Below are 14,652 nucleotides of genomic sequence, written 5' to 3'. Positions count from 1 at the left end.
TCATTGAGGTCATGGCCATGACAAAACTAAGTGAACTGAACATGTCTACTCCCGGTCTCCGTAGACAAATGTAACTGCTCATCATATTTTTCTTCCAGAACTACTTCTGTGGGAGATATCATAATTGTCTTCAACACCGAGTATTCCAAGCTAGCATCATCATGCTAGTAACAACAATGGCTCTTTGGTGAGATGGTCTTAAATACACACCTTAAGATATTTTGACCATGAATTAAGAATTTGTTCCCACAACTTATCAATTCATTGCCCACGTTTGATTAAGGCAAAACAATACAGGAAAATCCATTGTTTCTTTTAGGCACTGGTAATTTTTTTGCTTCCATATATTTCTTTTAGAATAGAGGAAAGAAAACACTTTTAATTGTTTATTTTATTGCACTTTATCTGTTTGATATTTTCACTAACAATACATATTTTTAAAGAAAGTTTTCTCAAAATGACTTTTTAACATTTTATTCCTAAAAATATGTTTGTTTGTTTTTTTTGGGTTTTTTTTTTTTTTCTGGCTGTTGACAGTATTTTCTACGGAAGAGGATTAGGGCCAAGCAATAATAAAAAATTAAAACCATCTCAAGATTAAAGTTGTTAAATTTCGAGAAAAAACTCGTTAAATTTCGAGAAAAAAGTCGAGATAAAATGTTGAGAATAAACTCGTTAAATTACGAGAAAAAAACTTGTTAAATTTCGAGAAAAAAGTCGAGATAAAATGTTGAGAATAAAGTCATTAAATTACAAGAAAAAAGACGTTAAATTATGAGAACAAATTCGTTAAATTATGAGAAAAAACTCGTTAAATTTTGAGAAAAAATTTTCGAGATAAAATGTTGAGAATAAAGTCATAATTTAATGAGTTTATTCTCAACATTTTATCTCGACTTTTTTCTCTAAATTTAATGAGTTTTTTTCTCGTAATTTAACGAGTTTATTCTCAACATTTTATCTCAAATTTTTTCTCAAAATTTAATGACATTTTTCTCATAATTTAACGAATTTGTTCTCGTAATTTAATGACTTTATTCTCAACATTTTATTTCAACTTTTTTCTCGAAATTTAACGAGTTTTTTCTCGAAATTTAATGAGTTTATTCTCAACATTTTATCTCAACTTTTTTCTCGAAATTTAACGAGTTTTTTCTCGTAATTTAATGAGTTTATTTCAACATTTTATCTCGACTTTTTTCTTGAAATTTAACGAGTTTTTTTCTCGTAATTTAACGAGTTTATTCTCAACATTTTATCTCGACTTTTTTTCGAAATTTAACAATTTTTTTCTCGTCATTTAATGAGTTTATTCTCAACATTTTATTTCGACTTTTTTCTCGAATTTTAACAACTTTAATCTCAAGATTGTTTTATTTTTTTATTATTGCTTGGCCCTAATCCTCTTCTGTAATTTTCTGATTTATGGAGTGATAAAAAGAAATATACAATAAATATCTCACCTGTAAAAACATTTGACTCAAAAATGGACACGCAGTGAAACAAGAATTTTGAACCTGGTTTTATCCTATCTTCAGACTTATGCATATTTTCATTAGATAATGCCTCATTTGCATATAGAAACAAAATATTTCAAAAAACTTCCTATACAAAACAGTTGTCTTAATGCACTGTGATTAATTAACTGGGGAAAGTATTGTGGTATCTATTAGTTAAAGGGATTTTTAAAATATTTTAATGTTCTTTGAGGTTCACTTATAATGTTTTTTGCACACACAAAAAACAAAACAATATACACTACCAGTGAAAAGTTTGGAAACGGTAAGATTTTTTATGTTTTTAAAAGAAGTTCCGTCTGCTCACCAAGGCTGCATTTATTTAATTAAAAACACAGTAAAAACAGTGATATTGTGAAATATTATTACTGTTTTCTATTTGAAAATATTTTAAAATGTAATTTATTCTTGAGTTGGCAAAGCTGAATTTTCAGCATCATTGCTCCAGTCTTCAGTGTCACATGATCCTTCAGAAATCATTCTAATATGCTGATTTGCTGCTCAAGAAACATTTATGATTAGTATCAATGTTGAAAACAGTTGTTTACTTTTTTTTCAGGATTCCTTGATGAATAGAAAGTTCAAAAGAACAGCATTTATCTGAAATACAAAGCTTTTGTAACATTATATACTACCGTTCAAAAGTTTGGGTTCAGTAAGAATTTTTATTTTTATTTTTTTGAAAATAAATTAAGGAAATGAATACTTTTATTCAACAAGGTTGCATTAAATCGAACAAAAGTACCAGTAAAGACATTTATAATGTTACAAAAAATTATATTTCAAATAAACACTGTTCTTTTGAACTTTCTATTCATCAAAGCATCCTGAAAAAAAAAAAAAAAAATATATATATATATATATATATATATATATATATATATATATATATATATATATATATTGTACAAAATATTTTGTGCAATTGTACACAATAAATGTTTCTTGAGCAGCTGCTGTCAGATCCAATACAGTTTGCTGCTTAATCTTTCAACAAATGTTTCTTTGTGAACTCTCCATTACACTGTGCCTCATGTACAAAACTAAATGCTCCGAACAAACATTTAATCCTCCAAAGCAATCCTGGACTCCATAAAAATAAACCATCCACTTGTTTCTGATGTTGGGATCCTTCTAAAGTCTGTATAGAAATGCAAACTAGCTGTTTAAACGCAAACTTTTTCACTCTTCCATTTGTCTTGTTGTCGACAGACTCAAACGTGTAGAGTATGTCAGAAAATGAACGCGCATTTGTATACTGTATTCAGTGTAGACAGCGGCAGTTAACATAATGTGTTTTATTTGCTTTTGATGCGACGCTTGCATAAAGTGTAAGTAAATGTCAGCTGTTAAGCGACTGACTGCCAGTGGACAGTGCCTATGGTGCGATGATGTATAACTATTTGTCGGTGTCTTGCTCTGCATGCAGTCATATGCACATTTTCAGGATGTTTTAATGGTGCAAATACCTTTTATATTCAAAAGATCAAGGCCAATTTGATTTCTCATGTCATGACCCTTTTAGTTAAGATTCTTGACATAATTAGTCTGTGGCCACGCTGTACTAATTTGTTCCCTCATTTTAATGTAGTTACTGTACATCGTGGCCATGATTTACCTAAAATGAGGGAAAAGATTAATAGGTCATGGGAACAAATTCTTTATTAGTGGCCACAATATCTTGTTTTGGTTTTGGTTTTTGAACGTTATGTGCAAAACTCCTTACTTGCAAGTAAAAGAAATATTACCAGTTAAATATAATTTGTCAATGCTCAGCTGATGACCAAAAAAATCATCAATTGGTCCCTCAACATGTAAAACTGAACAAAAACTGTGCATGTCTAGAGATGCATTCTCACATCAATTGGACAATTTAGAGACTTTTACAGCTAAAATAACAAACATTGTTGTATTTAACCTGGAATATTTCTTTAAATGAAGGTCTTGAGGACAGTTTGAGACCAAATGAAATTCTACTGGATCCTGACAGAATATTTCACCAAACATGAAAAGATCAGCCTGTGTGTGACTTTATTTTGTCCTGTTGTTTTGCAGTGTCATTTGTATTACTGCACTCTATATGTTAACATTACAAGAGGACATTGGCTTCAATAACAGGTACAATGTCGCCATCATCATCATCAGTAATGTCATCACTACAGACTATTGTGTTTGGTGCACAATGATTCAGTTAAATTATGCAACAAGCTTGGCAATCAATATAACTGCTTAATTGACTGTTATTTGGAGTGAGATTTAACTTTGTTTCTTGTCATACAGTCTCAACAACAGCAACAATATACCACCTTACACTACAACAACAGCACTGACCACAGGTACTGTATGTAGATATTTAGAGATACTGTATAAGGCTTTTCACACTTTAAATGGTTAACCCTGGGTCCTTCTAAACCCCAGGAAAATGGAATCCTGGGTTATCTTGCTTCACATTTCACACTGCTCATAATTTAGCCTAGATTAACAATTATTCCTGGGTATTCCCTGGGTTAATGTTATTATTTGTGGTGTCAGTGTCACAGATTAGATAAATGCAGCATGCAGCCTGTTTACATAAAGACTTTAGCATCATATTTTTCCTGAATGGACTTTTTGTACAAAACATGTGAATATAATGCAGTGGCTCCCAACCCTGGTCCTGGAGCACCCCCAACTGTACACATTGTGGATGTCTCTTTTATCTGAGGCCTAGTCCACACATACACGGGTATTCGTGAGTTTTTCCTCTTTTGTTTTAAAAAAAAATCATGTCCACATTAAATCACAAAAACACACTATGAAGCTCTGTCAAGAGCATGCCAAACCAACAGGTGGTGATATAACCTTAACCGTAAAGCCCGTGTTGGCCAATCAGAATCCTGGAAAAAAGGTTATTACCGGTTCCGGTTCTGAAGTCACAAGCCAAAATCTCTGATTTCACCATCTAAATGACAACACTGTAACCGGAGTTTCTAAAAATCTTTACCCTGGCAGGAGTTTTCAAAAATGTTCAGTTTCAGTGCTGCTTTTACCCGTGTTCGCGTGGACAGGGCCTGAAACAACCATTTCAGGTCTTGAAGACTCTACTTTAAGCTAATGAGTTGAATCAGGTGTGTTTGATTAGGGAGACATACAAAATGTTCAGAGTTGGGGGTACTTTAGGACCAGGGTTGGGAACCACTGATATAAGGTACTCTATTTGGTGTCTGTTGCTAAGCATCTTGCTAATATTCTCACACTGCATAGCTTCACAGAATTCACACTGTACACGTTTGGCACCGCAAAAGCAGTGCTAACCCTGTTCTGGAGGTTTTCATAGTTTAGACAATAACCCAGGGTTAAAAGGCTTGAAAGTGAAGTAATTCAGCTTCCCATATCTGCAGAAAAAGTGAATGACACAATAAGTCAAGTTGTAGGTGTTAAAGGGATAGTTCACCCAAAAATGAAAATGTGATGTTTATCTTGCTTACCCCTAGGGTATCCAAGATGTAGGTGACTTTGTTTCTTCAGTAGATCACAAATGATGATTTTTAACTCCAACCGTTGCAGTCTGTCCGTCGTATAATGCATGGCAATGGTAACAAAATCTATGAGAGTAAAAAAAACATGCACAGACAAATCCAAATTAAACCCTGCGGCTCGTGACAATACATTGATGTCCTAAGACACGAAACGATTGGTTGGACAGTCAAACTCTGGTGTAGTTTACGCAAGCGCCGGAAGTGATCTCTCGCACATATACGTCACTCATTGTTTACACCGTGCACAAACATTGTAGGTACGACGGTTAATCAAAATGGTACTTACTTGCACTTATCCAGATTGTTCAAACCGACTTAGAACTAAAAGATTACGTTCTCTCGTGCAAACTCATTCGGGAGTGGTGACTTTCCATGTATTCCCAACTTCTGAGCCTGCTCTTCGGCTGGATATCAACACGCCCATTAAATGAGTGATGTATATGCGCGAGAGATCACTTCCGCCAGGGTGCGTACACACCTCATGCACTGGGTAGCTGGACATAGTGGTGTATTAGAGGTAAAAAAATATATATAAATACTGTTTGGTTTCTCACACAAACCGATCGTTTTATGTCTCAGGACATCAATGTGTCGTCACGAGCCGCAGGGTTTAATTTGTATTCATCTGTGCATGTTTGCTGCATGTTCAGCTTTACTTTCTTGCATATATTCTTTCGACTATGGTTTCTTGGAATGCAAAAACCACCCTACAATATGTTAACCTGGAGCACAGTAGCAACAGCTTGGGTCTGAATTCTATTCAAACTCGGTGTCTTGTTATAAATACCCCATTAATATTTGGTGATGTGGTGCCACAAGTCAATAGAAACTGGAATATGCTGCTTCTCTTGTGGCAAATAATCAACACTGTTTTCCCAAAGAGTTTTGTTATGGCATGACTGTATATCTTAAACACCTAATCAAAGAGCAGCTCAGATTTTCCGAATTGTGTACACTAATCAACATTTAATACCTCAACACCATTTCATGGTACTTTACCTTTCATGCATTTCAAAATAGGTCCTCTCCTACACACTTTTGTTTGAGGCAAAACACAAACTTTTCAAGAATTATCTAAAGAACTTTAAGAACATTACCAAGTCCCTTGCAAGAAAACATTGAATGTCCATTGAAAGTCACTGGGACTCATTAACATTTCACCACAAAAAGTATGGGCCAATGTCTTTAAGTAAAGTGTGAAAAGCCCTTGTGAGTTGGTTGGTCTATATATTCTGATAATTTTTTAATTTTATTTGGTGAATTTAATCTTGACTGTTTGCAGTGTTCTCCACCGCCCTTCCTGGTTCCAGCCCTCCAGACATCGATTTCTCCAATGTGTTTTATTCAGATGAGGTCTACTGCTGTCCTTCAACATTAATTAATAATCATAACACCCAGATGACAGAAACAACCGTCCCGTCTGACTTTCTTTCACACCCAACCATCAATCTGAGAAAATCACTTGAAGGTCAGAGACACAGTAGCAGCGTTCAGTCTTCAAATATACTATTATATATTTTTGGTTGTCTTCATGTAATTTTCATTTGTTCCCTTTCAGAGAAGTGGTTAGAAAACCTGCCAGAGAAACTCAAAAATTCTACTGATTGTAAGTTAACCGATTAAAAGCATGTACATGCCAAGATTAAACAACCAATTTCATTTTAAAATGAAACAATGTATTCTTATCACTGTACCTCCTTTACACTGAGACTGAAATATTGTCATCTGGATCATCTTTCTTTTATTTAGAGGCTTCATTCATTACTCATTCATTCATTACTCACCACTTTGTTTCAGCTATCTAAGCTTTTATCAACGAATGGCCTTAGTGTGGATAGTTTTTGTGCTAAATTAATAGTTTGTGAATGTCTGCTTAGTGTAAATCCATTTTGTCAAAACATTCCTTATTCCTAATACCAGAATGAAGTGGAGGTGTGGCCGCAATAATGATTCACACTTTACATCTTTATTTATGTCTTCTTCGCAGGGACAAACACAACTATACATTCCATCCGAATAACGCAAAATCAACAAATTATAGATCAGCAGTACTGTCAGCGAGAGAACTGTGGGTAGGTATCAAACTGACATCTTCAATATACTTAGATATTCAACAGGAAGTTTATTTTTCATTCTCTTTTAGTATAACACTTGTCATGGTGTGACCATTTATAATGTTTCCCTTTATAAATTCCATAACTAGATATTTCTGAAGATCATGTTCACATCAGGGTTATTACAGGATTGTTATTACAAAATAAACATAGGCTTCAGAGATTTTCAGTCCTGGGTGGCATTCACTAGGGTAATTTACTGATGCAAGGAAGACATTACAACAATTATTGTAAATAATTGTAAACAATACTCATGTAAACAATACTTCGACAAAATTGATGTGATTAAGCTCATAATCATGGCAACCATAAATGATGTTTTACTAACAAAGTTAGTAAAAAAAAAATCCAATACATCCATTGAAATTTGTTTTGCATTTGACACAAGTAGATCAAAATTCTGGCCAGTAACACACCTACTGTATATGAGTTCATTTGTGCTGTGCATTGGCATGAATTATGGTGGTAAAAATAACACCAATTTTAGTGAGTAATCAGAATAATGAAAATTGCTTACAAACGGGAGTGAAGAGGCTCATGTCATGTAAACATATTACTGCAAGAACCTTGATTATTAGAAAAATTCACATGTAAACAGTCAATAAAAGGGAACCATACTGGTATATACAGCAATGTTTATAGCACATGGGTATTTCTTGACTTAACTAAAGCGATGAAAGAATGTTCTATAGTAATGCATTTGCATTTTACTCATTGATCTATATTTTGTAGGAAGGGAAACTACACGTACATCATTCCCCTCAGTAAAAACACCCCACCCAACATGCCCATAACCCTCCAAATGAAGTAAGTAGGCCGTTCATATTTCACACTGTCTTCATTATACTGTCTCTTGGTTATTTAACCAGGTTACTTTAATTTATTTATTTTTCTTTGTTTTTTCTTAAAAAAAATATTTGAATTTTGTTGGTGATAATACTGCATTAAAGGAGGAAAACTCAAAAAGCTGTAATTTTAACAAAGGAGATCAAACGTTTTATATCAACTGTATATGTGACCCTGTATCACAACCAGTCAAAATCAGTTTTTTGAAATTGAGATTTATACATCACCTGAAAGCTGAAAAATTGATGTTTTCTTGATGAAAGCTTTCCATTGATGTATGATTTATGATACGATAATATTTGCTGAGATACAACTACTTGAAAATCTGTGAAAAAATCTAAATATTGAGAAAATCGCCTTTAAAGTTGTCCAAATTAAGTCCTTAGCTATGCATATCCACTCACAAAAAATACATTTTTGATATATTTATGATAGGAAATTTACAAAACATCTTCATGGAACATGATCTTTACTTAATATCCTAATGATTTTTGGCATAAAAGAAAAATCGATCCTTTTTACCCATACGTATTGTTGACTATTGCTACAAATATATCTGTGCAACTTATGACTGGTTTTGTGGTCCAGAGTCACATATTGTTCAAAATAAAAAGCCTTGGGCATGTTCATGTTAATATAAAGAACTGTGGCCTTGTGCTGGTCAGGTGGATGAATTGCAGCCTTGCCGAAAGAGCCATATCGCACTCCTGCTTGTGTAATATTTATAGACAGATGTTATATCATGATATACAGTGGGTACGGAAAGTATTCAAACCCCCTTAAATTTTTCACTCTTTGTTATATTGCAGCCATTTGCCAAAATCATTTAAGTTCATTTTTTTCCTCATTAATGTACACACAGCACCCCATATTGACAGAAAAACACAGAATTGTTGACATTTTTGCAGATTTATTAAAAAAGAAAAACTGAAATATCACATGGTCCTAAGTATTCAGACCCTTTGCTCAGTATTTAGTAGAAGCACCCTTTTGATCTAATACAGCCATGAGTCTTTTTGGGAAAGATGCAACAAGTTTTTCACACCTGGATTTGGGGATCCTCTGCCATTCCTCCTTGCAGATCCTCTCCAGTTCTGTCAGGTTGGATAGTAAAAGTTGGTGGACAGACATTTTTAGGTCTCTCCAGAGATGCTCAATTGGGTTTAAGTCAGGGCTCTGGCTGGGCCATTCAAGAACAGACACGGAGTTGTTGTGAAACCACTCCTTCGTTATTTTAGCTGTGTGCTTAGGGTCATTGTCTTGTTGGAAGGTAAACCTTCGGCCCAGTCTGAGGTCCTGAGCACTCTGGAGAATGTTTTCATCCAGGATATCCCTGTACTTGGCCGCATTCATCTTTCCCTCGATTGCAACCAGTCGTCCTGTCCCTGCAGCTGAAAAACACCCCCACAGCATGATGCTGCCACCACCATGCTTCACTGTTGGGACTGTATTGGACAGGTGATGAGCAGTGCCTGGTTTTCTCCACACATACTGCTTAGAATTAAGGCCAAAAAGTTCTATCTTGGTATCATCAGACCAGAGAATCTTATTTCTCACCATCTTGGCAAACTCCATGCGGGCTTTCATGTGTCTTGCACTGAGGGGAGGCATCCGTCGGGCCACTCTGCCATAAAGCCCCTACTGGTGGAGGGCTGCAGTGATGGTTGACTTTCTACAGCTTTCTCCCATCTCCCGAATGCATCTATGGAGCTCAGCCACAGTGATCTTTGGATCTTTCTTCTTTACCTCTCTCACCAAGGCTCTTCTCCCCCGATAGCTCAGTTTGGCCGGACGGCCAGCTCTAGGAAGGGTTCTGGTCATCCCAAATGTCTTCCATTTAAGGATTATGGGGGCCACTGTGCTCTTAAGAACCTTAAGTGCAGCAGACATTTTTTTGTAACCTTGGCCAGATCTGTGCCTTGCCACAATTCTGTCTTTTCAGGGAGTTCCTTTGACCTCATGATTCTCATTTGCTCTGACATGCACTGTGAGCTGTAAGGTCTTATATAGACAGGTGTGTATAGAAGGTGTGTCCTAATCAAGTCCAATCTGTATAATCAAACACAGCTGGACTCAAATGAAGGTGTAGAACCATCTCAAGGATGATCAGAAGAAATGGACAGCACCTGAGTTAAATATGAGTGTCACAGCAAAGGGTCTGAATACTTAGGACCATGTGATATTTAAGTTTTTCTTTTTTAATAAATCTGCAAAAATGTCAACAATTAGCAAATGGCTACAATATAACAAAGAGTGAAAAATTTAAGGGGGTCTGAATACTTTCCGTACCCACTGTATGTGAAAAACTGTGTCTGCATATGTGGATCACATTCTCATTGATACACATTTTTTCCCCCCAATTGAGCAGCACACCTGAATTGCTGGTGATCCACTTGTGTTCACATGATGAGAGTGAGCAGTGCTCTTCAGTACTCGACTACAGCAGCCCAGAGCCAAACACTGCTCTCAACACACAGGTACTTCAGCACTTATAAACTCAAACAACATGCATTAGAAAAACATTTCATTATGAATGTAATAATAATATTATATGTTCATAATAGTTTAAATACATAATATATTTAGTAACTCTATAACAAGAATTATATTTGATAACGTTTATGTGTTGCTCAGGAGATTTTTAATGAAAACGATGGATAATCATATAATAGGCATTAGATAAAATTTTATTTATTTCCATTAAAATGGTTATTGGTTATGGTTAATGGTTATCTTTCTCTTTTTGATAGGGCTACATACATAGGTGGACATTGGCAGTGGCGAATCACTATCGTTCCTCTTACCATTTCCGCTCTTCAGTTGCTGTGAGTTCCTGTGCTATGTATTTGTGTGTTAGTCTGTGAATGTACGCTGTTTTTATTGAAAGACTTTAGTCAGGGTAAACACCATATTTAATTTGATGTGAATGAAAATGACACATGTGGGGGACAGAAGTACAGTCACAAAAACACAAGGCTTGTGAAAATCAGAGGTGAGCTTAAAGGGTTAGTTCATCCAAAAATGAAAATCCTATCATTTATTACTCACGCTCATGCCGTTCCACATCCGTAAGACCTTCGTTAATCTTCGGAACGCAAATTGAGATATTTTTGTTGAAATCTGATAGCTCTGTGAGGCCTTCATAGGGAGCAATGACATTTCCTCTCTCAAGATCCATAAAGGTACTAAAAACATATTAACCACTGTACTCACATGAACTGATTTAAATATGTTATTAGTACATTAATGGATCTTAAGAGAGAGGAAATGTCATTGCTGGCTATGGAGGCCTCACTGAGCCATTGGATTTCAACAAAAATATCTTAATTTGTGTTCCGAAGATCAACGAAGGTCTTATGGGTGTAAAACGGCACAAGGGTGAGTAATTAATGACAGAATTTTCATTGGGTGAACTAACCTTTAACAGTATGAAACATTTTACAGACTGTACTTCTGTCTATGGTAGTGTCTAATTAAACACCAAAGTCTATTTACATATTGGCAGTGTAGATGGTGTGACTATTTTGACATGTTCCTTTTACACAGGGTTTGGCTGATTGTAGCACCGATCCCAACTACGCAGAAATTTTATTTACTGACTACCACTTCAAGTTCTTCCGTCGCTGTGACTGATCCACACCAGATGATGCTGCTGTCAAAACAGCCCTTCAAAAGCAACATCCAGTGATTTGACAGCTATAAAAACTGCAGGCTGTACATTATATAGAAAGAACATCTTTCATGGGCAGATAGTGTGTTGTTGCTGGGAAAAAAAAAAGCATTTGAAATATGTTTGATATAGTTTATTCTTATTTTCCTGGTGTTTGGAATCAGAAGGAGACATCTGAACTCCAACACAAAGAGTAAAGTAGGTCTTCAATTATGATTTGACAAATATATGTTTCAACAATAAAGAGATGATTTATTTTGTACTGAACTACGCAATCAGATAATCTTTTACTCTGGTAGACTCACACTGTGTTCCTATATTGAACTGAGCATAGTTCGCATGTAACCCTGTAGACCAAACATTTATTCAGCTACAGAAACAGTAATTGAAGTAATGTCTAATATGATCGTTTAGAAGTCAAATTCCTTTTGTAGCTAAAGACTTTTCTGAAGTTAAAGTTTTTTCTAAATATAAAACATTACAATAAACGAAGCCCACAATCACACTGTGTACTGATTATTATAATAGGAAAACCTTTAACAGTATCAAGTCTGAAAATTATGTTACAGAAATTCATTGAGTGGTGTAAAGTGTGTGAGAGGAATTGCGAGCTACAAGCAGCTTACTGTGGTGTATTAAATGTGAAAAGTAGAAAGTATAACCAGTTTGTGTAATACTACTAAGTGTAGGTCAGTTACAAGCAAGAAGGTGTTGGAAACTAAAAATCACGTGTGTGCTTTGCAGGTAAATGCGCCATTACGAGGTGTTTTATGTTCTATATTAATGTGATACTTTTGGACAACACATAAGGTATTAAACATTTTTACACGTTGAAAAAATTCACCCAGTAGGCCCTCCCTATTCTGAAACCACATAGGACCACTTCACATATGCTACTCTAGGATGCTAGGTGTGTATTTAAAGGTGCAATATGTAATAATTTTGTCCGCTAAAAAAGATCGCTAGAAGCCTATTCAAAACAAAGGCGTAGCTTGATGACGCCAAGTTTGAGAGCGGAATATTGGGACATGTGGTCTTGATCTCAACGGACGGTGCGAAAGAATAGGACTGGAGTCGGGAACAAATCATGTTCATGGATGAGATTATTAACGTTACTGTAGTATGAAGCAGAGCAGGACCGAGTGTTGTGGGAGCTGAACGAGGCCGCTGGAGCGATTGCGGGCAGTGGAACTTTTATTATGACGCAGTTGTTGGCGCCGTTTCCGCTTTTCCGGTCATGATTATGAGGTAACGCAGCTCTGTTTATCATATTAGATACATTTGAGTGTGTTGAAAATTATGTTATAAATGGCGTGCAATTAATTTTAAAACGTATTGTATGATGGAGAAAAGTATGTATAACTGTTACTAAAAATAAAGCTGCATCTGATTATGCTATGTTAGCTACTTGACAAAATAGTGTTTTTCTCTGAGGCATGGTAAAGCACGGTACTCGAAAAAAATAAAGAAAAAAATTAAGAAAATTTAATTAATAAGACTAAACGTGTTGAGCTATATAACATTTCGTTTTCTGTCTATAAATATATCAAAACAGTTTGATATACAGTTGTTCCCTTGTCTATTAAAACGTGTAATATATTAAAGCGTCTTTGGTGTTTCCATGGTTTCAACAAAATAAAACCGGAAACCGAGGGTAACGTGTTACATGTGTAGTATGCAGTAGAGATGATGCGTACAAGGATATCCACAAAAAGGGTATTTTAATGAAGATCACGGAGCAGAAGTATATACACATACTAAACAACATTGAGAACAGACAAGGAGTGAAGGGAGTGAGTCCATATAAATAGGGAGTGCTGACGAGGGAGTCCAGGTGATGATGGTCTGTGATGATGGGGAGATGACGAGGGAAGTGAGTGCAGGTGTGGAGAACAGGAGGATCATGGGAAATGGAGTCCGGAGAACAAGGGATCTGTGACATTACCCCCCATAGGGGCATAGAACGCTTTTTCACAAGATGTAATATAAGTCTAATGTGTCCCCTGAATGTGTCTGTGAAGTTTTAGCTTAAAATACCCCATAGATTTTTTGTTTTTAATTCAGTTTTTTAACTGCCTATTTTGGGGCATAATTATAAATGTGACGATTCAGCGCGTGTCCCCTTTAAATGCTCGCGCTCCCCGCCCCCAAGCTCGCGACTCTATAATACATTGCATAAACAAAGTTCACACAGCTCATATAACCCTCAAAATGGATCTTTACAAAGTGTTCCATGCATAAAGTCTTTGTGCACTTTGTGCTTACCTGCATAAAGTCTGTTGATTCGGCTGTGCAGCTCCAGACATTAATACTGGCTTGTTTAATGCCTTGAACATGGACTGGCATATGCAAATATTGGGGGCGTACATATTAATGATCCCGACTGTTCCGTCACAGTCGGTGTTATGTTGAGATTTGCCTATTCTTCAGTGGTCTTTTGCACAAATCAAATTTACATAAGAAGGAGGAAACAATGGTGTTTGAGACCCACTGTATGTCATTTCCATTTACAGAACTCTAATTATTTAACTATGCCGAGGTAAATTCAATTTTCAATTATACGGCACCTTTAAAACTTGATGGCTGATTGTAATGCCAGCTAAAACGAAAATATCCTGCAAATCATCTTCAATCATCCGCTGGATGAAAAGTGAACATAACAGTCTTCATTTACTCTCCTTCATCAGTGTCTGTGGTTCGTACATATACAGGGAAACACCACTATTTTTCGTTGACAGTCGTATTGCTTATTATAGGTCCCCTTTAATAGAGATACCATGGAAAATGTGCCATGCTTTAGTGGAGGATTTATGTCACCTGGTGGAAAACAAACACTTTTGAAATGAAATGAAAATGAAAATGAAATTACCACTACAACCAGTAGATGGCTGCAGAGGAGCACTCTGTTTTGCTTTTGTATTTATTATAAAATGACTAAAACAAATTTGAGCAATTTTATTCTACTTAAGTATTAAGTATGGAAAGTG

At 35.6% G+C, this 14,652-nt stretch overlaps 1 protein-coding gene across 1 annotated transcript in view; it reads left to right on the top strand.

The window, feature by feature from the left end:
* LOC125246403 (myelin regulatory factor-like protein) overlaps positions 1-12,182 on the top strand; it is a 30,330-nt gene extending 18,148 nt beyond the window's left edge. Inside the window, exons 16-25 of the mRNA XM_048157341.1 lie at positions 99-187; positions 3,573-3,635; positions 3,798-3,853; positions 6,318-6,503; positions 6,594-6,641; positions 7,023-7,107; positions 7,882-7,956; positions 10,364-10,472; positions 10,746-10,820; positions 11,542-12,182. Coding sequence (XP_048013298.1) covers positions 99-187; positions 3,573-3,635; positions 3,798-3,853; positions 6,318-6,503; positions 6,594-6,641; positions 7,023-7,107; positions 7,882-7,956; positions 10,364-10,472; positions 10,746-10,820; positions 11,542-11,628 — 873 coding nt within the window. The 3' untranslated portion in view covers positions 11,629-12,182. The remainder of the gene's footprint in view (positions 1-98; positions 188-3,572; positions 3,636-3,797; positions 3,854-6,317; positions 6,504-6,593; positions 6,642-7,022; positions 7,108-7,881; positions 7,957-10,363; positions 10,473-10,745; positions 10,821-11,541) is intronic.
* Positions 12,183-14,652: the final 2,470 nt, after the last annotated feature.

Source organism: Megalobrama amblycephala, linkage group LG14 (genome assembly GCF_018812025.1).
Source record: "Megalobrama amblycephala isolate DHTTF-2021 linkage group LG14, ASM1881202v1, whole genome shotgun sequence".
Taxonomy (NCBI): domain Eukaryota; kingdom Metazoa; phylum Chordata; class Actinopteri; order Cypriniformes; family Xenocyprididae; genus Megalobrama; species Megalobrama amblycephala.
This window is presented reverse-complemented; position numbering and strand designations above follow the sequence as displayed.